The sequence below is a fragment of the Neophocaena asiaeorientalis genome, unplaced genomic scaffold (genome assembly GCF_003031525.2).
Source record: "Neophocaena asiaeorientalis asiaeorientalis breed wild unplaced genomic scaffold, Neophocaena_asiaeorientalis_V1.1 scaffold528, whole genome shotgun sequence".
In the NCBI taxonomy this organism is placed as follows: Eukaryota; Metazoa; Chordata; class Mammalia; order Artiodactyla; family Phocoenidae; genus Neophocaena; species Neophocaena asiaeorientalis.
In genome coordinates, this window is record NW_020173938.1 from 1,262,079 (window position 1) to 1,285,673 (window position 23,595).

The window sequence follows — 23,595 nt, forward strand, 5'->3', positions numbered from 1 at the left end:
TTTGGAGTCCAGAGCTGTGCTGTGCTCAGTGTGCCCCGTCGCAGGAGTGGGTGAGGAAGAGGCTCGCTCGGAGCCTCCCTGACCCTGAGCTCCCGTTGGCAGCACGGGGCTGTCTCCTCTGCTGCTTCCATCAGCCTGTGGTCACAGAGCACAGTGTCCTGCTCTGGGATGGGCCCCAGTCTCCACTCAGCACAGCCCAACCTCAAGGCTGGAGTTTTCACCTTCACTCTTCTGGGGTTTGTCTGTTTTCCACCTGGGATTTGCCTCAAAACCTGGTTTTTGAGGGGTTTTTTGCCTTAGGGCAGATGGGCCTGATGGTGAAGGGCCTCTCAGTCTCTGTCTTGCGAGGTTGCCCTTGACCTTTCTTCCTGCATCTCTCTGAACTCGGAGTATCTACCCACTCATTCATTCACTTGACAGATATTAATTGAGGAGCTCCTCTGTGCCAGGCACGAAATAAGGCACTGGGTTACATTCTAGTCAGGAGACAAGTGATAAACTTGTATATAACATGTCATAGAGTGATAATTGCCAAGAGAGAAAGATCAGGACAAGAGAGGTTGGTGGCTGCTCTCTTGTATGGGGTGATGGGGAGGGTGGCTTCTGAGCAGAGGAAATGAGGGCCGAGTTATGTATGAATTGAAGGCAGTTCTTCTCAACTGGGGCACACTTTGTTCCCCAGGGGACACTTGTCGGTGTCTGGAGGCATCTTTGGTTGTCACAACCTCGGAGGAGGGATGTGTGTTACTGGCATCTGGTGGGTAGAGGCCAGGGATGCTCTAGATATCCTCCAGTGCCCAGGGCAGCCCCCCCCCCCCCACAATGGAGAATCATCTGCTCCAAAATGTCAGTGCTGCCAAGGTTGGGAAGCTCCACTCTAGGGGAAGAGAAGGAGTAGACAGGAACAGAGGAAACAGCAACGACCGAAGCCCTGAGGTGAGGGCCAGCTGGCAAGTGTGAGGAACAGCAAGGAGCCGGGGTTCCAGGAGAGGAGTGAGTGGGGGGGCAAGTGGCAGGAGGTCAGCAAGGGGAGCTTTGTAGACCCTTGCAGAGACTTTGGGTTTTACTCAGAGAAGAGGAGGCCATGTAATTGACCCGAGAAAAGGAGTGGCCTGCCCTGCCGTCCGTCTGGCTGCCGGGGAGAGCGTGGACTCTGGCTGAGGCACGAGTGGGTGTGGCCAGGATTACTGAGGCCATCCCAGTGAGGGTGATGATACTTGGGGCCAGGCAGCAATGTGGTGCAGTGGTTTGTCGTCAGATTGGGGGCATATTTTGAAGGTGGAGTCAACACCGAGTGCCTTAGGGTTTAGAGAAAGGAGCAAAGGACAGCCTGATTTTTGGTCCAGGCAACTGTAAGGAAGATTGGTGTTTACCGAGAAGGGCTAGTGTGCAGGTTTGGGAGGCAAGGGGGCATCAGGGCTGGTCTTTCAGGGTGTTAAGTTTGAGCCGCCTGCTGGTAGCCCCACAGGTATACCGAGGTAGGCAGGTTTCTATACACGAGGATGGAGTTTTAAGGGAGAGGTCTGCCTGGAGATTTGAGAGTTGTCAGCATACAGTCAAGCCCTCCGTATCCGCGGGTTCCACATCCACAGATTCAACCGACCCCCGGTCACAAATATTCAGAGAAAAGAAATTTCAGATAGTTCTTAAAAGCAAAACTTGAATTTGCCATGCTCCAGCAAATATTTACATAGCATTTTCACTATGTTTGCAACTATTTACATAGCATTTATGTTGTATTAGGTATTATAAGTAATCTAGAGATGATTGAAAATATAGGGGAGGTTGTACGTAGGATATATGCAAATTATGTCCTTTTATATAAGGGACTTGAGCATCCTTGGATTTTGGTATCCTCAGGGGTCCTGGAGCCAATCCCCCATGGATACCCAGGGACAACTGTGTAGATTGCAGGTCAAGTCAGGAGTCAGGATGAGATCATCAAGGGAGTGACTGTAGACGCTAGAGTCCCTGGGATGAAGGACTCCATGGAAGTGGGTTCAAGAGAGAGCCGGAGGGGGGAAACTAGAGGACCGCAAGTAGGGAACTCTTTGGAGGTGGTTTTCTCTAAAGGGGCACAGAGAAATTGGTGGCAGCTGGAGGGAGATGCAGGGCCAAGGGAGGTGGTGGTGGTGGTGGTTGATGGGAGCTCTGTAGCAGATCTGTGTGTGGGTGGGAATGATCAGTGGATAGAAGGTGATGCAGGGCACAGCGGGTCAGTTATCTCTGGTGCATAGTAGTGAATGCACAGGAAAGGGTTGCTTTCAGGTCCATGTGCAGTTTGACCCTAGTAACAGGAAAGAAGAACCAACAAGTCAGGAGACTTCTAGGTATTAAGTGAAATAAAGGTTCTGAAGAGGGAGAAAGATTGCTTTCTGGTCTAGTGGTCCTAGAACCTTTCCTAAAGAAGGCAGGGTTTGAGCTTAGCTTCATCTATATGTGTGTGCATGTGTGTATTCACATACACACATATATATGTATATATACGAATCTGTATCAGGCAATGCATTTATTTCATTTCATGAGCTTTTTGTATGTTCCAAGCTCACTTTGCCCACCATATGCCACGATTTCAACACGAAGCTTACAATCCATTTTTCTTGCAGTTTTCTTGGTGAGAAATAAAACATTGTTCATTTTCGCACTCTAAAGAGAACCTAATACGAAGTTTTCTTTCCTCAAGGTAACCTTTTCCTTTTCTTTCCCTCGTAATTTCAGGAACAAACCCTGGCCCTGAGGAAAGAAGGAATTGGGGTCGTTCTGGATTCCGAGCTGCCCCATTTAATTGGCATTGATGACGACCTTCTGAGCACTGGCATCATCTTATATCATTTGAAGGTAGAACCTGCTTTCCTGGCACATTCTCATCTTGGTTGCCGCTTTCCCTGTGGACACTGGCAAGGTTTAGTGCGATACTCCGTGTCCACGAGCGCAGCTACGACCCTGAAGAATAGACAACAAATCCTTGAGTCCTTTGAGGATCCTCAGAAGTTCACTGGGATTCGGTGGTATTAGAAATTTCTGTTTTATGTAGTCCTAAAGCTAAATGAAGATCCGTTCACTTTGCCCTCTAATTTGTAGACTCAGCAAGAGGGAGGTAAGGAACGAAAAGGCAGACAGCCTGAGGAAGAAAAGTTACCAGCACCCGAACTGGGATTTGTTGTATATACAGTTTCCTGGTCCCTTGTGTTAATTATAAAGTTTTGTCTCTTGCCTACGCCGTTGGGCCTGGTCCCGAGCAGGGTATCCCTGTCAAGAGAGCAGAATTTCCACATCAGTATCAGTGGTGGCCTCTGTAACCTTGACCTTAGTGTCTTCTGTCTGATCCATGACTTCAAATGAGAATGGTGTTACGCTTGTGCTTTGAGGGCTCCCCTAAACCATATATATATATATATTTATTTATTTTTCTTTTTGTATCTGGTTTATTTTACTTAGCATAATGTTTAGCCATGTTGTAACATGTATCAGTACTTCATTCCTTTTTATGGTTAGATAATATTCCAGTGTATGTACCACACTGTATTTGTCCGTGGATGAATATTTGGGTTGTTTCCACTTTTTGGCTATTATGAATAATGCTGCTATACACATCAGCACACAAGGATCTGTTTGAATGCTTGTTTTGAATTCCTTTAGATATATCCTAAGCCATATCTTTAGGTACAAAGAAACCCCTGGCCACTAGAGGAGAGACTTGTCAGAAGGGATTGGGAACGTCAGTGAGATTGCTGTCACAGGCAGGTTATTGATGGCAAAACAGGAGCCTAACCCTTGTCGAGCCCTGAGCCTCAGGAGTCCTGGCCTTTTTCGGACACACGGGCTGTTGTTACAGAGCCTCAGTGAACTCCAGTCGCACTGAGGCTGTGGCCTGCCCGGGACAGAGCTCGCCCACCCGTCACCAGTTTGCTTGGGCTTCAATGGAAGAGGAAGAAACAGATCATTCCTCATGTTCTTATTAATAAATTTTGCTTGACTTTTCTCCCTAGGAAGGTCAGACATATGTTGGTAGAGAAGATGCTTCAACAGAACAGGATATTGGTGAGGATCTTTATCCATTTCCTCTTTGCAATGATTTTTTTTTTTTTTGGCTGTGTTGGGCCTTCGTTGCTGTGTGCAGGCTTCCTCTAGTTGTGGCGAGCGGGGGCTACTGTTTGTTGTGGTGCGTGGGCTCAGTAGTTGTGGCTTGCGGGCTCTAGAGCGCAGCCTCAGTAATTGTGGTGCACGGGCTTAGTTGCTCTGTGACATGTGGGATCTTCCCGGACCAGGGCTCTTACCCATGTCCCCTGCATTGGCAGGTGGAGTCTTAACAACTGCACCACCAGGGAAGTCCTCCAATGACTTTTTAAAAATCATTTAATAAATTTCTTTGGAATGACTGACATTGAAGTAATTATAAAAAAGAAAACGTTTCAAATACAATATTGATCAGTATGTGTATTTCTGTAATTTTGAACTCAGCTCAAATGACTAACACAGAACAGTTAGTTAGTGAATAAAATGGGACTGTGAATCCTTTCCCCACCCTGCATGCCTTCTATCCTCAGTCACGCCTTTCAAGTGTGCTGTTAGTTAAATCAATTTACTCTTGTCACAGTGGAAATATGCTAACAGGTACAGATAAAAGATATAAGACCTTTTGATGGGAAATCCTTCCCAGTCGACACTTACCTGTGCAAGGATGAGGACAGAAAGTAGGACACACACGTACACAGCATCCACACACACAGACTTCTGGCTTTCCCCAAAGTCTTTGTGAGGTACCCAGGTGAGGTCTTGCCAGGCTTTATATTGTAGCATAACTTAGGAAATGCATGTGGCGGCGGTAGACTGCGTGTGCATGTGTGCGTGGGTGTGTGGCAAGGTGGGGATTGGCAGGGGACGAATGATATCTTCTCAGCTGGTTTTAGAATTGCTGGCGATGAGCTTGCTTTCATGCCAAGTGTAAGCTATTAATCAAGCCAAAGCTCCCATTTCCTATGTGTATTTACTATTTATAGTGAATCTGGGAGAGCCGGAAACCAATTCCTGGAAGTCCTTGGATTCAGCTGATTTTGGGTGAAACTAGGTGTCAGGCCTCTTCCTCTCACCATTAAACTATCAATACATGTGACCTTTGGGTTTGTTATAAATGCGGTAAGGGCTAAGAACACGTTTCCTGTGAACAGCAAAGTCCAGTAGTGCAGTTCTGTGGAGAGTAGTGGGAGCCGTTTGGCTTGTGCTTCCGAGAAGCTGGCCAGGAACTGGGCCTGAAATCATGTAGGTCTGTGTGACAGGCATTCATGTGTCCGTGCCTGGCCACTCATCACACACGAGCAGCTCAGGGTGGTCGGATGGGAGTCGGTAGCCCTGAGCAGCCACATGCTCTGAGAGATCTGTGGAGGTCAGGTTCTCTCAGAATCGGCACAGGCTGTGGCTGGGTCATCTCAGGACTTCTGGAGACTTCCTCGGGCCTCCCAAGATCCATGCCCTGCCGTGGTCACCTTTTAGCTTTGGTATGTGCTCCTGGAACGCAGTGTCGGTAAGTGTGGAGGTCACAGGAAATCCTTGAACCATGGGGCCCTTTTTGTCTCTTCCATTTTACTGTGACCTTTGGGTAACTGGAGGAGGAAAGTTATTTAGACTGAAGCAGGAGTGACTCAGTGGTATTCAGTTAAGACAAGTTACTCAACTGTTTTCTCCCCGAAGATGAAATAAATGAACGTGCCAGAACTTACTCCCTTATACAGGGGATGTCCAGACCCACCGAGTAGCACTCAGGGGATGGGTCTGTCAGTTGATGCCAGGAACTCCTGAAGTTTCAGTTTTCTCACTAAACATAAATGTTCACCTCACAGTTTTGTATGGAAAAGAAAGAATATGAGAAAATAAATGAAGGTTGGGAATCATTGCACTAGATACCAAAGGAACTCTTTTCTTCCTCTGTTTTCCCATCTTAGTTCTTCATGGCCTCGGCTTGGAGAGTGAGCATTGCATCTTTGAAAATGTCGGGGGGACGGTGACACTGATTCCCCTGAGTGGATCCCAGTGCTCTGTGAACGGTGTTCAGATCATGGAGGCCACGCACCTCAATCAAGGTATTGGCTTTTGGTTCTGAGTTCTTTGTATGTGTTGTTTCTAGAAAACAGGTTGGTTAGGTAATGGGGGAACATGTGCATCTTAGAATTAATTACACTTTAGGTGTAAGAAGGATGAAGACTGTTTGCTTCATTAGGCTGTTTTCTCTTTTGCTGGAGAACTTCTTCTTTTTCCTTTTTTAAATTAATTAATTATTTTTTATTTTTGGCTGCATTGGATCTTTGTTGCTGTGCGCGGGCTTCTCTCTAGTTGTGGCGAGCGGGGGCTACTCTTCGTTGCAATGTGCGGGCTTCTTATTGCGGTGGCTTCTCTTGTTACGGAGCACGGGCTCTAGGTGCACGGGCTTCAGTAGTTGTGGCTGGCGGGCTCTAGATCGCAGGCTCAGTAGTTGTGGTGCATGGTCTTAGTTGCTCTGTGGCATGTGGGATCTTCCTGCACCAGGGAGGAGAACTTCTGTATAAAATGCCCGTTGTCTTATTGAATTAAACATCTATATATTGACTTAAAAGTTGCTGCTGTTACGGAAATAAGACTTTAAAGGAATTTGTGAAGTTCAAACTGTGCTCTTCAAATGCAAAACCTTAAAACAGTGGCTTCTTTTAATAATTTTATTACCTTGTTTACATTCTTTTTATGAATAGTTGTAGTTATACATACAGGATCTGGTATCATGTCTTTTTTTCTTTTGAAATAATTTCAGTATTATGGAATATTTGCAAGAACTTTGAAAAAATTAATTCATTTATTTATTTATGGCTGTATTGGGTCTTTGTTGATGCCGGCGTGGGCTTTCTCTACTCTTCGTCGCGGTGCGCGGGCTTCTCATTGTGGTGGCTTCTCTTGTGGACCACAGGCCTTAGAGTGCGTGGGCTTCAGTAGTTGTGGCACGCAGGCCCAGTAGTTGTGGCTTGTGGGTTCTGGAGCGTGGGTTCAGTAGTTGTGGCGCATGGGCTTAGTTTCTCCATGGCATGTGGGATCTACCTGGACCAGGGCTTGAACCCGTATCCCTTGCATTGGCAGGCAGATTCTTAACCACTGAGCCATGGGAAGCCCAAGAACATCTTTCTTTTTTTTATACAGCAGGTTCTTACTAGTCATCTATTTTATACATATTAATATATATATTGTCAATCCCAATCTCCCAGTGCATCTCACCACCACCACCCTCCCCCCTACTTTCCCCCCTTGGTTTCCATACGTTTGTTCTCTACATCTGTGTCTCTATTTCTCCCTTGCAAACCAGTTCATCTGTACCATTTTTCTAGATTCCACATATACGCGTTAGTATATTGTATTTCTCTTTCTGACTTACTTCACTCTGTATGACAGTCTCTAGGTGCATCCACCTGTCTTCAAATGACCCAATTTTGTTCCTTTTTATGGCCGAGTAATATTCCATAGTATATATGTACCACATCTTCTTTATCCATTCATCTGTCGATGGACACTTAGGTTGCTTCCATGACCTGGCTATTGTAAATAGTGCTGCAATGAACATTGGGGGCATGTTTTTTTTTTTTTTAATATCTTTATTGGAGTATAATTGCTTTACATTGTTGTGTTAGTTTCTGCTGTACAAAAAACAAAGTGAATCAGCTATATGCATACGTATAACCCCATATCCCCTGCCTCTTGCGTCTCCCTCCTACCCTCCCTGTCCCACCCCTCTAGGTCGTCACAAAGCATTGAGCTGATCTCCCTGTGCTATGTGGCTGCTTCCCACTAGCTATCTGTTTTACGTTTGGTAGTGTATATATGTCCATGCCACTTTGTCACTTTATCCCAGCTTATCCTTCCCCCTCCCCATATCCTCAAGTCCATTCTCTAGTAGGTCTATGTCTTTATTCCCATCTTGCCTCTAGTTTCTTCATAACCATTTTTTTTTTGTAGACTCCATATATATGTGTTAGCATACGGTATTTGTTTTTCTCTTTCTGACTTACTTTACTCTGTATGACAGACTCTGAGTCCATCCACCTCACTACAAATTACTCAGTTTCGTTTCATTTTATGGCTGAGTAATATCCCATTGTATATATGTGCCACATCTTCTTTATCCATTCATCTGTCGATGGACACTTAGGTTGCTTCCATGTCCTGGCTACTGTAAATAGAGCTGCAGTACACATTGTGGTACATGTCTCTTTTTGTATTGTGGTCTTCTCAGAGTATATGCCCAGTAGTGGGATTGCTGGGTCATATGGTAGTTCTCTTTTTAGTTTTCTAGGGAACCTCCATAGTGTTCTCCATAGTGGTTGTATCAATTTACATTCCAACCAACAGTGCAAAGGGGTTCCTTTTTCACCACACCCTTTATAGCCTTTACTGTTTTTAGATTACGAGAAATGTCTATTTAGGTCTTCTGCCCATTGTTTGATTGGGTTGTTTGTTTTTTTAATATTGAGCTTTATGAGCTGTTTATATATTTTGGAGATGAATCCTTTGTCCATTGATTCGTTTGCAAATATTTTCTCCTATTCTGAGGGTTGCCTTTTCATCTTGTTTATAGTTTCCTTTGCTGTGCAAAAGCTTTTAAGTTTCATTAGGTCCTATTTGTTTATTTTTGTTTTTATTTCCATTCCTCAAGGAGGTGCGTCAAAAAACATCTTGCTGCGATTTATGTCAAAGAATGTTCTTCCTGTAAGAATTTTATGGTGTCCGGTCTTACATTTAGGTCTTTAATCCATTTTGAGTTTATTTTTGTGTGTGGTGCTAGGGAGTGTTCTAATTTCATTCTTTTTTTTTTTTTTTGCGGTACGCGGGCCTCTCACTGTTGTGGCCTCTCCCGTAGCGGAGCACAGGCTCCGGATGCTCAGGCTCAGGAGCCATGGCTCAAGGGCCCAGCCGCTCCGCGGCATGTGGGATCCTCCTGGACCGGGGCACGAACCCGCATCCCCTGCATCGGCAGGCAGACTCTCAACCACTGCGCCACCAGGGAAGCCCAATTTCATTCTTTTACATGTAGCTGTCCAGTTTTCCCGGCACCACTTATTGAAGAGGCTGTCTTTTCTCCATTGTATATCCTTGTCTCCTTTGTCATAGATTAGTTCACCATATGTGTGTGGGCTTATCTCCGGGCTTTCCCTCCTGTTCCATTGATGTATATTTCTGTTTTTGTGTCAGTACCATATTGTCTTGATTACTGTAGCTTTGTAGTATAGTCTCAAGTCAGGGAGTCTGATTCCTCCAGCTCCGTTTTTTTCCCTCAAAATTACTTTGGCTATTCGGGGTCTTTTGTGTCTCCATACAATTTTAAGACTTTTTGTTGTGGTTCCATAAAAAATGCCATTGGTAATTTGATAGAGATTGCATGGAATCTGTAGATTGCTTTGGGTAGTATAGTCATTTTCACAGTATTCTTCCAATCCAAGAACATGGTGTATTTCTCCATCTGTTTGTGTCATCTTTGGTTTCTTTCATCAGTGTCTTATAGTTTTCTGAGTACAGGTCTTTTACCTCCTTAGGTAGGTTTATTCCTAGGTATTTTATTCTTTTTGTTGCAGTGGTGAATGGGATTTTTCCCTAATTTCTCTTTCTTATCTTTCGTTGTTAGTGTATAGGAATACAAGAGATTTCTGTGCATTTTGTATCCTGCAATTTTACCAAATTCATTGATTAGCTCTAGTAGTTTTCTGATGATATCTTTAGGATACTCTATGTATAATATCATGTCATCTGCAAACAGTGACAGTCTTACTTCTTCCTTTCTAATATGTTTTGCTTTTATTTCTTTTACTTCTCTGATTGCCGTGGCTAGGACTTCCAAAACTGTGTTGAATAAGAGTGGCGAGAGTTGAACATCCCTGTCTTGTTCCTGATCTTAGAGGAAATGCTTTCAGTTTTTCACCACTGAGAATGATGTTTGCTGTGGGTTTGTCATATATGGCCTTTATTATGTTGAGGTAGTTTCCTTCTGCACCCACTTTTTGGAGAGTTTTTATCATAAATGGGTGTCAACTTTTGTCAAAAGCTTTCCTGTATCTATTGAGATGATCATATGTCTCTTATTCTTCAATTAGTTAATATGGTGTATCTCACTGATTGATTTGCATATATTGAAGAATCCTTGCATTGCTGGGATAAATACCACTTGATCATGGTGTATGATCCTTTTAATGTGTTGTTGTATCCTGTTTGCTAGTATTTTGTTCAGGATTTTTGCATCTGTATTCATCAGTTATATTGGTCTGTTATTTTGTTTTTTTGTAGTATCTTTGTCTGGTTTTGGTATCAGGTTGATGTTGGCCTGCCTTGTAGAATATGTTTGGGAGTGTTCCTTCCTCTGCAATTTTTTGGAAGAGTTTGAGAAGGATGGGTGTTAGCTCTTCCCTAATTGTTTGATAGAATGCACCTGTGAAGCCATCTGGTCCTTGACTTTTGTTTGTTGGAAGATTTTTAATCACAGTTTCAATTTCATTACTTGTGATTGGTCTGTTCATATTATCTATTTCTTCCTGGTTCCGTCTTGGAAGGTTGTACCTTCCTAAGAATTTGTCCATTTCTTCCAGTTTGTCCACTTTATTGAAATAGAGTTGCTTGTAGTAGTCTCTTATGATGCTTTGTATTTCTTCAGTGTCCGTTGTAACTTCTCCTTTCTTATTTCTACTTTTATTAATTTGAGTCCTCTCCCTCTTTTTCTTGATGAGTCTGGCTAATGGTTTATCAATTTTGTTTATCTTCTCAAAGAACCAGCTTTTAGTTTTACTGATTTTGCTGTTGTTTTCTTTGTTTCTGTTTCATTTATTTCTGCCCTGATCTTTATGATTTGTTTCCTTCTACTAATTTTGGGTTTTGTTTGTTCTTCTCTAGTGCCTTTAGGTGTAAAGTTAGTTGTTTATTTGAGATTTTTCTTGTTTCTTGAGGTAGGATTGTATTGCTATACAGTTCCCTCTTAAAACTGTTTCTCGGGCTTCCCTGGTGGCGCAGTGGTTGAGAGTCCACCTGCCGATGCAGGGGACACGAGTTCGTGCCCCGGTCCAGGAAGATCCCGCAGGCCACGGAACGGCTAGGCATGTGAGCCATGGCCACTGAGCCTGTGCGTCTGGAGCCTGTGCTCCGCAACAGGAGAGGCCACAACAGTGAGAGGCCTGTGTACCGCAAAAAAAACAAAAACTGTTTCTCATGTGTCTCATAGGTGTTGGATCGTCGTGTTTTCATTGTCCTTTGTCTCTAGGTATTTTTTGTTTTCCTCTTTGACTTCTTCGGTGATCTCTTGGTTATTTAGTAACGTATTGTTTAGCCTCCATGTGTTTGCGTTTTTTACGTTTTTTTTCCCTGTAATTGATTTCTAATCTCATAGTGTTGTGGTCAGAAAAGATGGTTCATGTGATTTCAGTTTTCTTAAATTTACCAAGGCTTGATTTGTGACCGAAGCTGTGATCTATCTTGGAGAATGTTTCGTGTGCATTTGGGAAGGAAGTGTAATCTGCTGTTTTTGAATGGAATGTCGTATAGGTATCAATTAAATCTGTCTAGTCTGTTGTGTCATTTAAAGCTAGTGTTTCCGTGTTAATTTTCTGTCTGGATGATGTGTCCATTGGTGTAAGTGAGGTGTTAAAGTCCCCCACTATTACTGTGTTACTGTCGATTTCCTCTTTTATAGCTGTTAGCAGTTGCCTTATGTATTGAGGTGCTCCTTTGTTGAGTGCATATATTTATAATTGTTATATCTTCTTCTTGGAATGATCCCTTGATCATTATGTAGTGTCCTTCCTTGTCTCTTGTAATGTTCTTTATTTTAAAGTCTATTTTGTCTTATACGAGGATTGATACTCCAGCTTTCTTTTGATTTCCATTTGCATGGAATATCTTTTTCCATCCCCTCACTTTCAGTCTTTATGTGTCCCCAGGTCTGAAGTGGGTCTCTTGTAGACAGTGTATATATGGGTCTTGTTTTTGTATCCATTCAGTGAGCTTGTGTCTTTGGTGGGAACATTTAATCCATTCACATTTAAGGTCATTATCGATATGTATGTTCATATTACCATTTTCTTAATTGTTTTGGGTTCGTTTTTGTAGGTCCTTTTCTTCTCTTGTGTTTCCCACTTAGGGCAGTTCCTTTAGCATTTGTTGTAGAGCTGGTTTGGTGGTGCTGAATTCTCTTAGCTTTTGCTTGTCTGTAAAGCTTTTGATTTCTCCATGGAATTTGAATGAGATCCTTGCCAGGTAGAGTAATCTTGGTTGTAGGTTCTTTCCTTTCCTCACTTTAAATATATCGTGCCACTCCCTTCTTGCTTGTAGGGTTTCTGCTGAGAAATCAGCTGTTAACCTTATGGGAGTTCCCTTGTATGTGATTTGTCATTTTTCCTTTGTTGCTTTCAGTACTTTGTCTTTAATTTTTGTCAATTTGACGACTGTGTCTTGGCGTGTTTCTCCTTGGGTTTAACCTGCCTGGGACTGTCTGCATTTCTTGGACTTGGGTGGCTATTTCCTTTCCCAAGTTAAGGAAGTTTTCGACTATAATCTCTTCAAATATTTTCTCAGGTCCTTTCTCTCTCTCTTCTCCTTCTGGTACCCCTATAATGCGAATGTTGTTGCGTTTAAGCTTGTCTCAGAGGTCTCTTAGGCTGTCTTCATTTCTTTTCATTCTTTTTTCTTTATTCTGTTCTGCAGCAGTGAATTCCACCATTCCCTCTTTCAGGTCATTTATCTGTTCTTCTGCCTCAGTTATTCTGCTATTGATCCCTTCTAGTGTATTTTTCATTTCAGTTATTGTATTGTTCATCTCTGTTTGTTTGTTCTTTAATTCTTCTAGGTATTTGTTCTGCAATTCTTCTATGTCTTTGTTAAACATTTCTTGCCTCCATTTTTTTCCCGAGGTCCTGGATCATCTTCACTCTCATTATTCTGAATTCTTTTTCTGGGAGTTTGCCTATCTCCACTTACTTAGTTGTTTTTCTGGGGTTTTATCTTGTTCCTTCATCTGGTACATAGTCCTCTGTCTTTTCATCCTGTCTGTCTTTCTGTGAAAGTGGTTTTTGTTCCACAGGCTGCAGGATTGTAGTTCTTCTGGTTTCTGCTGTCTGCCCTTCAAGAACTTTTTCATTTCAGGATATTTGAGAGTCAATTGCTAGCATGGTGCTCCAGCACATCCAAATTAAGAAAGTAATAGATGCATTCCTACCACGTGGTTTCAGACCCTCTTCAGGTTTGTCCGTGTGTCCCAACAGTGTCCATTATTCAGTCCAGCATCGTGTTGTATTTGCTTACCGCGTCTCCCTAGTCCCCTTCAGTCTGGAAATGTCCCTTGTTCTTTCCTTGCCTTTTATGACTTTGGCAGTTTTGAAAACTGCAGGTCAGGTATGCTGTGGCATGTCCTTCTACATTCTTCTAGGAAACATAGAATTCATCTGATGCTTCCTCGTGATTAGAATAATGTCATTTTTTGACATGAATGTCAGAGAAATGATGCTGCATTTTTCTCATGTTTCATTACATGGTTTCTCTTTGTCCCTTTACTGAGAATGCTCACTTTGATCATTTCATCAAGAAGCAGTGTGCTAGGTTTTTTCACTGTCAAGTTAATCTTTTCACCCTTTCTTATTAATAAGGCTGTTGGGAAGGTACTTCAGGATCATGAATATCCTATTCTTTACCATACTTTCACCCGCTGGTTTTAGAATCCACTGGGTGTTTTTTTGCGGGGAGGGAGGTCTTACTTAATTATTATTCCAATGGCTGCCACATGGTGAGTTTCTTCCTTCTACACCTATTAGTTGGCTTTGTATTTATTTTTAAAAATATTCATTTATTTATTTATTAGGCTGCATCGGGTCTTAGTTGCGGCCCACTGGATCTTAGTTGCAGAGCGCGGACTTCTCTCTAGTTGTGGTGTGCTGGCTCCAGAGCGTGCGGGCTTAGTTTCCCCGCGGCATGTGCGATCTTAGTTCCCCGAGCAGGGATCAAACCCGCATCCCCTGCATCGGCAGGTGGATTCTCAACCACTGGACCACCAGGGAAGTCTCAGTTGGCTTTTTAACTGTAAGAAAGAGCTTTCTTTTCTTGCCGTGTATTCATTTATTTATCTAAATCAACAGGGCCACATGTCTTGCTATTTTATAGCTTTTGGTCCATTTCTATGATTGCTTATTTTGATGCCCAGATTGTCTCAGATTTGGCCAATGGGTTTTTGTGTTCTTTTGGTTTGTCCCTATTGTGTGTGATTAATTCCTTACTTTGTGACAGAGCAAGGTATTCCAGGCTCGTCTTTTACTTTTCTCGAGTCCGCCAGTTCCCCAAGGAGCCGTACTTCCTTTTAGTGAATGGGATTTAGAAACCAGCATCTGGGCACTAGGTGTGCTTATTGCTATTGAAGTGTTGCCGCTCACAGATCCCGTCAGTCAAAGGTGTTAGCGAAAATGTTTGGGTGTGTATACAACATTTACAACTATAGTTCTGCATCTGTTTATATTAGTATATTAAAATGTCTGTATTTCAGTGTCTATATTGCTAACCAGGAGTTCACATCAATACCTCTAATTCCAGTACCATAGAGTTCTCTGTAGTTTTCTCCCTTTTCTTATTTGTAGCCCCTTTTCTGACAATGATGAACTTGACTCCCGTTATGTAGCCACTGTCCTGTCACTTCTGCCCCCTCCTCGTTCTGGGGCCCTCCTCTTCCTGCTCAGGCTGTGGCGCCCTGTGCTGGGCCACATCTGCCTTCACCCTTTTCCTAGCGCAGACACCTTCCTCACCGCATGCCCAAACTTCCTGCCACCCCTACCCTGATGCTTACTTTGCCCAGCCTTGTCTAATGGCTTTTGTACTGAGCTGTGCAAGAAGGAAGGAAAGAAAGAAGTTGACATTATCTCTTAAGCCCTTTTTGGTATATTATACATAGTTTTCATAATTACAGTTTTTCATGCTTACATACTGTAACGTTGTATCTGTTGTGACGTAGGATTGGACAGATGGGGACTGGAAAGCGTGTAGTTTACTGGTGTTAGTGAAGTCATACCAGAAATCAGTTGCAAGGAGTTACCTCAGAAATGAAGGGCAGTAGCATGGACCAGGGTGATCATGCTTTCATAGGAGGCGCATAGCGTCCATCAGAGACGTTCTACAGGCAACTGATGGAGCACCCACCCATGTACCATCTCCAAACCATCCACCCATCCATCCATGCATTGATCTCTCCATCCGTTTTTCACTCTTAGTATTTTTCAGCTTCAAGGTTAGTTGAGCTTGGGAGACATCTGGTGTCCTGGAGCTGGCCAGAAGGGTCAGAGGTCAGCAGTAGCAGGTAACCAGCCCTAAAAAGGACACAGTGAGCACCCAGTGATCATTACCAAAGCAACATACCTGCATTTTTGTAACCAGGACAATGGTCCTGGTAATAAGGGATGGAGAATCTGATTGTTTCCAGGCAGCAGTATTGATCATGATGAGACGCTGTCTCTGCCCTGAGCCCAGAAAGTCACCATAATTGATTGACAGACAAGAGGTCACTACGTAAGGCTCTTCAGTGGTGGTGGTCCCTGCCTGGGAACACACAGGCCTTTGTGTGAACAACAGGTGTAATTGGAGGGTAGACAGTTGACAGATGACCCCACAAGTGGATTATGTAATTGGATCTGGACCACAGCCAGACCACCTGTCTGTCCTTTCAGCACCTCAGGTCGGGGGCCTGCTGCTGTTTCTTCAGGCAGCAGGGGTGTTGCAGGGGTCATGATGAGAGTTGAGAGTTGTGTCTCCTTGTCTAGCAGAGATCTCTGTACTGGCTGCATCTCCCTCAGTGAGGTCAGAGGGAGGTGACCTTGTGATGATGACTGTTTATTGCTACAGGATTTTATAAGTGGCTTGTACTGGTTTTCAATATCATCATTAATGCATGAGTAGAACTCGAATTCATTTTGAAATATTTAATACATCTGGGGTTCACTGGTATATAAAGTATAGATTTAATTAATTTTCTCCCACATTGGTATACCATTATCATAACCTTCCCATCACCTCCCTTTTGAAGAAACTTACTTTACCAAAAAAATAAAAAAGTCAGACAAAGTACTGTATTTGTTTCTTGGCTTTCTAGTTTGTTCTAGTACTCTGTATTTCTACTTTTGTGCCTATATCACACAGTTTTAATGCTTGTTGTGTTATAATATGCTTTAATTTTTGTTCTTCTCTGAGTGGTTTTTTTTTGCTTTTCATGCCTATTAATTTTTTTCAAAGAAATTTTAGAATTATTTTGTTGTGCTAAAATATTCTTTGAGAAGTTAGATTCTAATATCATTTGATGTGTTCACATTAAAAAACATATTTCCATCTTGGAACTTATGTTTATTCAGTATGCCTCTTCTCATATTTGAATTTTCGTCTATTTCCTCCAATAAAACTTTGAAGACTTTTAATTTATGTGCTTGTTGAACTGTGTTTATTCATGTATACAAAATTCTGAGCATAGTTATATACATTAACTGTTCAAAAATGGAAAGGAAAAAACCCTTTTTTAAATATATATATTCTGTAATAATCTGTTTTGATTATTTTGAGCACAAAGGACCTTTGAGGATGTTGATTTAAAACCGTATGGGAAAGTGATGCCCAAAAAATTCAGTGTCTGGAATCCAGGACTTCTGCATCTCCTGCGTTGTTCTTCCAAATACCCCAAAGCAGCCTGGTGTGTTTGTGGAATCACTCACAGGAAGTTAGAGAGGAAGTTACAGTTGGGGTTAATTGGGGGACATTCTTTAGCATAAACAGTGCTTGAATCACAAATAGCCCACAAATGTCAGTATCAGCTGCTGGATCTACCTGGCTCTTTTGTCCGGCCATCAGACTGTTTCCTCCCTGTGCATTCCCTGCTCCAGCCATGTTTCTCTGGAGCTTCTGGAACTTACACCACCCGCAGTCCTGGCCACTGGATGCTGAGAAGGCTGTCAAGTGGTTTCCAGTGACCATTGCTCCTGCCATGTTATGGGTTAGTCTCTTGTGGATTCGCCTGGAAGCTGTTATGTGTAATGTTCTTGTGAGAAAATGAGTCCAAACTAAATTCTGAAAAAGGAACTTTTATTTTTATTTTTATTTTTTTGCGTTAAGCGGGCCTCTCAGTGCTGTGGCCTCTCCCGTTGAGGAGCACAGGCTCCAGACGCGCAGGCTCAGCGGCCATGGCTCACGGGCCCAGCCGCTCCACGGCATGCGGGATCCTCTCGGACCGGGGCACGAACCCGTGTCCCCTGCATCGGCAGGCGGACTCTCAACCGCTGCGCCACCAGGGAAGCCCAAAAGGAGCTTTTAGAGCATGTATTGTTTAACATGGGAACCTCCTAGAATTTAATATTTAATGTTGGGGTTATCCTTCCATCACCCCTCAAAAATTATTAGCTTATTTATTTAGTTCAGAGAAATTGCTTATCATTCCATTGCCATCTGCTTATGTAGCGATCATTATCTCTAATTCTTTTGTGGATTGAGGCATGGTAGATAAATAATGTTAAATGTATCTCCTGTGTGGTATTTTTATTAAGTGGTTTTTTATCTTAAACTTTTAAAGTCCATTTGAAAAATATTCCTATTCAAGTTAGTGATGGCTGGAACTGAAGTTTTGATCTTCCTATTAAAGATATGATTTGTCCTAAGAAACTGGTAGTCCTAATTGCCGCTCAAGGCTAATTGTCAGAATTGTCTTTCCCTGCAGGGCTCTCTTAATTGTTTCATTACCCTGGTGCCATGGCTTTCAGACTGGATGGACTCGAGTTCCCCTGGAATTCTTCTGTGCTGCTCAACAGCTTTCTCAGTGTCACTGTCAGTGAAATTGGCAGAAAAATGCTATAGCATTAAAACACAGTGCACTTCTTTTATAAATGTCATAGCAGGTCATAGGGCAGTGAAATGGAAGCCGACTCTGTTCCAAGGCATTTCGTGAGAGAAGCAAGATGGTAACTTTTTTTTTTTTAAATCTACACACTTTAAAACTGGAAGATCCCGTCAAGGGAAGAACGTGTACAGTTCTTCAAAAATTAAGGCTTAGAATTCTCCACTTAAATTGTCTTGATTTTTGATTATTACTAAAATGAGAAGTGGAGCAAGTTTTTTTTAAACACAGAACAATATGATATATTGTTTGTGGTTACGAAAATATGTAGCAAAATTAAAAAGATGTGAATGGGACTTATACATACCTACTTTAAAAAAATTTTATTGAAGTATAGTTGATTTATAATGTTGTATTTAATTTTTGCTGTACAACAAAGTAACTCAGTTATACATGTATATTTTCTTTTTCACATTCTTTTCCATTATGGTTTATCACAGGATATTGAATATAGTTCCCTTTGCTATACAGTTGGACCTTGTTGTTTATCCGTCCTATGTATAATAGTTTGCATCTGCTGATCCCATCCTCCCCAGTCCTTCCCTTTCCCATCCTCCCTCCCCTTTGGTAACCACAAGTCTGTTCTCTATCTCTGTGAGTCTTCTTCTGTTTTGTAGATATGTTCATTTGTGTCATATTTTAGATTCCACAGATTAAGTGATATCATATGGTATTTGTCTTTCTCTTTCTCTAGGTCCATCCATGTAGCTGCAAATGGCATTATTTCATTCCTTTTTATGGCTGAGTAGTATTCCATTGTATATATATACCACAACGTCTTTATCCATTCATCTGTCGATGGACATTTAGGTTGTTTCCATGTCTTGGTTACTGTAAATAGTGCTGCTATGAACATTGGGGCGCATGTATCTTTTTGAATTATGGTTTTGTCTGGGTATATGCCCAGGAGTGGGATTGCTGGATCATACGGACACATGCCTACTTTAGAATAGTGTTAACCTTTGGAGAAGAAGTGGGGAAGGGCTTGATCAGGCAGGGAAACAGGAAGATGTTGAACTGTATCTGTAAGATTTTATTTTTTAAAGAAAAAAAAATACTAAACCAAAAAAAGTATATGCGCTTTATTAAAACATAATAATAATAGGGAAACAAGATAAAAAACAGCAGCATGTTCATACTCCAAAAGGTGCCTTGGCTTTTACCTGTGAAACCTTTTTTTTTTTTGGCGTTATGTGGGCCTCTCACTGTTGTGGCCTCTCCCGTTGCGGAGCACAGGGATCTTCCCGGACCGGGGCACGAACCCGTGTCCCCTGCCTCGGCAGGCGGACTCTCAACCACTGTGCCACCAGGGAAGCCCCTGTGAAACCATTTTTAAGTATAGGTATCAAGAACAGAGAGTGTAGATATTATAATATAACATGACCTAACCATGTTAACTCCATATTTGACTGGATTCCTGGCTCACCAGCAGTTTCCTTTCTTTTCACTGCCTTTCTCCAGTATATTGCTGCTACTTGGTATTTAAATGTCTCTTTTCGTTAGTAAATTAGCGTTCATTTGGAAATGTGTTAGTTAGGCTGTGCCATTAAAAAGTACGTGTAGTAATTACCACTTATAAAAGTCACTTGTATATCACTTGTGAATGTCAACTAATAGGAGATTTATATGTGTTTAGAAGATTGTCACCATTGCAGGGGAGATTTTTTACCTGTATCAGTTAACTGCTTTAATTTCTTTCAGATTGCATCATAACTAGTACTTCCTCTGCCTTAAATTACAGGGATGTTTTCATCTGGTAAAGTCACTAAAAAGAAAATCATGTGCTAATACTGTGAGAAATAAATGTGCTGACATCTGTAATGTAAGTCGTCTAAAGCCTGGCACCTGAAGCTTTTCTCCTCTTTTTTGGGTTCTTCCAGGAACAGTTCATAGGATTTGCAGCATTACATCTAACCTTGTTTTTCAGTGGGTGTGTTCTCTGAAGCATAGTTTCCCTCACTCCCATGATGCCGTAGAATGATTCCATAGAAAGAAGAGGCCTTTGCCCGAGAAGAAAGTATGCATTGACTGTGGTGTCTAGTCTGTAGGCCTTGAGCTGTTTTCGGCAGAGTCTCAGACCCTAGATTTTTCTTTTTTTCATATATTTAATATGAAATATAAAAAAATCAAATGAGTTATCATGAAAACTGTATTTCAACCTTTGCCCTATAATTGCTATGAACTATTCTCCCTTATTTTAGTTATTAATTTTTCTTTTTACTCTAATATGTTATTTTAAAGCTGATAGTTGCTAAATGTAATTAATTTTTTAAGGAAATTCAAAATCAGTGGACTCCTTTGGTCTTGCTGGTTTGTCAGAGCCATTGAACGCTCATCTCTCCTGTTAGAAGTGCTGCAGAAACTCCATCTGGGGAATTTACACTTAGGTGCATTTGAATGTGTCATGCTTTAGTGCCAAAATATATTTGCATGTATTCAAGCACTTAGAGGGAACAGGTGATTGTCTAGGGAGTGGAGCTGAGGAGCCTTTGATAAAATTTTCATCTGCTGAAGGGCTGCTATGAGTTGTTCAGTGACAAATTAAAAAAAGAATTTTAGTGGAACTAGAAACAGAAATAGATTTTCCAGCAGTTTAGCCAAGATGTCTAGTGAACAGAAGAGCTCTTTCACATTTTACAAAAAGCCAGCAGATAGCGGTGTCTAACTTCCCAGTTAACTTACCTGCCCTTGCCCTTAAGCACTCATTAGATTTCTTCCTCAAATTTGAGACCTGCAAAGCTGACACCTGTCACTTGCACATGGATGATTCATTCAGCAGAGACTGTGGAGTGTCAGAGCCCTAACTGTTCTTAAAGACTGTACCCAAGGCCAGTGGTTCTTAGTGTGTCCTCAGGTCAGCAACGTCAGCATTACCTGGGGGCCTTTCAAAAATGCAAATTGGGCTTCCCTGGTGGCGCAGTGGTTGAGAGTCCGCCTGCCGATGCAGGGGACATGGGTCCGTGCCCAGTCCGGGAAGATCCCACATGCCGTGGAGCGGCTAGGCCCGTGTGCCATGGCCACTGAGCCTGTGCGTCCGGAGCCTGTGCTCCACAATGGGAGAGGCCACAACAGTGAGAGGCCTGTGTACCGCAAAAAAAAAAAAAAACAAAACAAATTGCCAAGCTGCATCCTTGACCCGCCAAATCAGAAAATCTGGGGGTGGGCCCAGCAATCTAGTTTTTGGGTTTTTTTAATAAAATAAATCCTGCAGGTGATTCTGATGCACCTGTATCAGAACATGTCAGTATGAGGACCTAGGCTAACCACAAATTCTTGCCCCAGACTTTGGCGCAGGAGACAACCATTTGTCAGTTTATTTAAACCCCTTTCATCTCCTGTTTGAATCATTACATCTATTTTTCATGATCTCTCACTCCTTTTTAGCTTTCATTTTTAGCTCGACATCCCCATAGGGTGACTTTACAGTGTGTCTTGGTGTGGATATCTTGGAGTTTACCTGTTTGGTGTTTAACGGGCTTCTTGAATCTGTATGTTTCTATCTTTCTCCAGATTTGAGAAGTTCTCAGCCATTATTTGTTTAAAAATTGTCTTTCTGCACTATACTCTTTCTCCTCTCTTTCTGGGACTCTGGTTACATGAATGTTTAATATTTTAGTATTGTCCCACAGATCCCTGAGGCTCTAATTACTTATTTTTTATCTTTCTATAAACTTTTTTCCTCTTCGCTTTTCAGATGAGATCATTTCAGCTGATCTGGCTTCATGTTCACTGTTGTTTTCTTTTCTCTGTCATCTCCATTCTGCTATTGAGCCCATCCAATGAGTTTTTAAATTTTTGATTACTGTGTTTTTCAGTTGTAATATTTGATTCTTTTTTGTATACTTTATTTCTTTGTTGAAACGTCTTATTTTTCAAGAGTGTTCACCCATGTTTGACCTCTTTTTTGTTTTTTTTTAGGGCCCATCATTTTTATTTCAAAGTCATCTGACATAGAAAACTAAAAGTTTTTTATTATGGAAAATTTCAAACATATACAAAATACAGAATATTATAATTAACCTCCATGTACCCATCACCCAATTTCAATAATTATTAACATTTTTTGCTTATCCTTTTTCATCTAGGCATTCTCCCCTGACCCTACCCTACCCCCTCACACACATTTTTCAGGGCATCCTATAGGATAAATTGTTTGAACAATTTTATAATAGCTGATTCAAAGTCTTTATCAAATAAGTACAATATCTCTGTGATCTCAGCATTAACATCTGTGGTTTGTGTTTTGCTATGCAAGTTGAGATTTTTTTTCCAGTTCTTTATATGCTGAGTAATATTGAATTGCATTTTGGACATTTTTGTATTATATTGTAAGACTCAGGGTCTTGTTTCAGTTCCATGGGAAATGTTGATTTTTGCCTCTTTGTTTTAGCAGGCAGTTGACCTGGTTGGATTTAGACCATAAGTGAGAATCAGTCTGTGGGTCGTGATTCCAGTTCCAAGGCCCATTCAGTTTTCCAAGCCTTTGTGGTGCTATTCCAGTCTGTCGTATGTGTGTGCCATCCAGCGGCCAGCCTGGGAGCTGAGAAGTGTTCTGGCTCTTAGTTTAACTCTGAAAGTCTCCGTGTGCTGCTGGGGGTCAGCTCCATGTGTGCACCGTTGGGGGTGGCCCAGGAATTCATACACAATTCCATGAGGTTGCCTTCCTGAACTTCTCCCTCTACACCATCTCTCAAGTACTTTCTGGTTCCTTGGGTCTTTCCTTTTCTGCCCTCCAGCTAGACGTCTTTATACTTTATTTATAAAGTATATAAATATATATAGCTTTATTTATACTACTCTTTCATGTTCTTCCTGTGCTTGTGCCCATGTCCGGGCCGAGCAGTGAGAGGACAGAGGGGAGAACAATGAAACAACTGGCGTCTGCCCCACCCTCCTGGGTCCACAGCTCCTGGGATTGGAGAGAGCTTTTCCCCTGCCTCCCAGATTTAGGCATCTGTGGGCCCCCTGCTGCCGCCACTATTGCTGCTAGGGGACCCTCTCCCTCCTCCTGGAACCAAAACTAGAAGCTTCTCCTGGAGTTCTCTCTTTTACACTAATGTCAACTTTTGGGTTTCTTCCTAGATGAAGCTGGGGACACTGGAGGAAAACAATGGTAAATTCATCATTGGTCAGTGGTGCTTTAGGTCCTGGTCTCTTTCAATCCACCTGCTTCTGTTTGTTTTCAGACCCCTCAAGTAGCTGCTGCATGTGTTCTGTCCAGGCTATCAGGTGTAGCTGCATTCAGAGGGAGAGGCAGGTGGACGATGCTGTCCCATCTCGGGCAGAACCAAAACTTCTCCCCCAGCGTGGCTTCAGACTGATGAGAAAGGAGAGATTTACCCAAAGCCGAGTTCCAAAATGAATGAATGTATTTGTCATAATGGTCCATGGAAAAAAGTGACTTAGATACAGAATTATCTAAAGGTTGGAAAGTGGGTGAGGTGGGGGGCAGGAGTAGCAGGAGACCAAGTAGCCTGGGCTGCTGAATCTTGGCAGGTTTGTCCGGCTCCCAGATCCCAGACTGGTGGCATGGATTTTCTGTGGGATGTGCTCACCCTTCAGCAGATTAGTTATGTGGTTGCAGAGGTGAAGGACAGCACAGTGTTTTTATAGCCTGGGGAGGCTTGGGGGTGGTCCGTAAAGAGAAGGAGTTGATGAAGGTAGGAGACTCTTGGTGCTTAGGGAGAGGGGAGCAAGGGAGGCAT

General features: G+C 42.3%; 1 protein-coding gene across 1 annotated transcript in view; it reads left to right on the top strand.

Moving 5' to 3' along the window:
* Window positions 1-23,595, top strand: part of KIF16B (kinesin family member 16B) — a 284,700-nt gene that overhangs the window by 124,423 nt on the left and 136,682 nt on the right. The window contains exons 13-15 of the mRNA XM_024752697.1: window positions 2,719-2,838; window positions 3,990-4,041; window positions 5,940-6,077. Of these exons, the coding sequence (XP_024608465.1) occupies window positions 2,719-2,838; window positions 3,990-4,041; window positions 5,940-6,077 (310 nt within the window). The remainder of the gene's footprint in view (window positions 1-2,718; window positions 2,839-3,989; window positions 4,042-5,939; window positions 6,078-23,595) is intronic.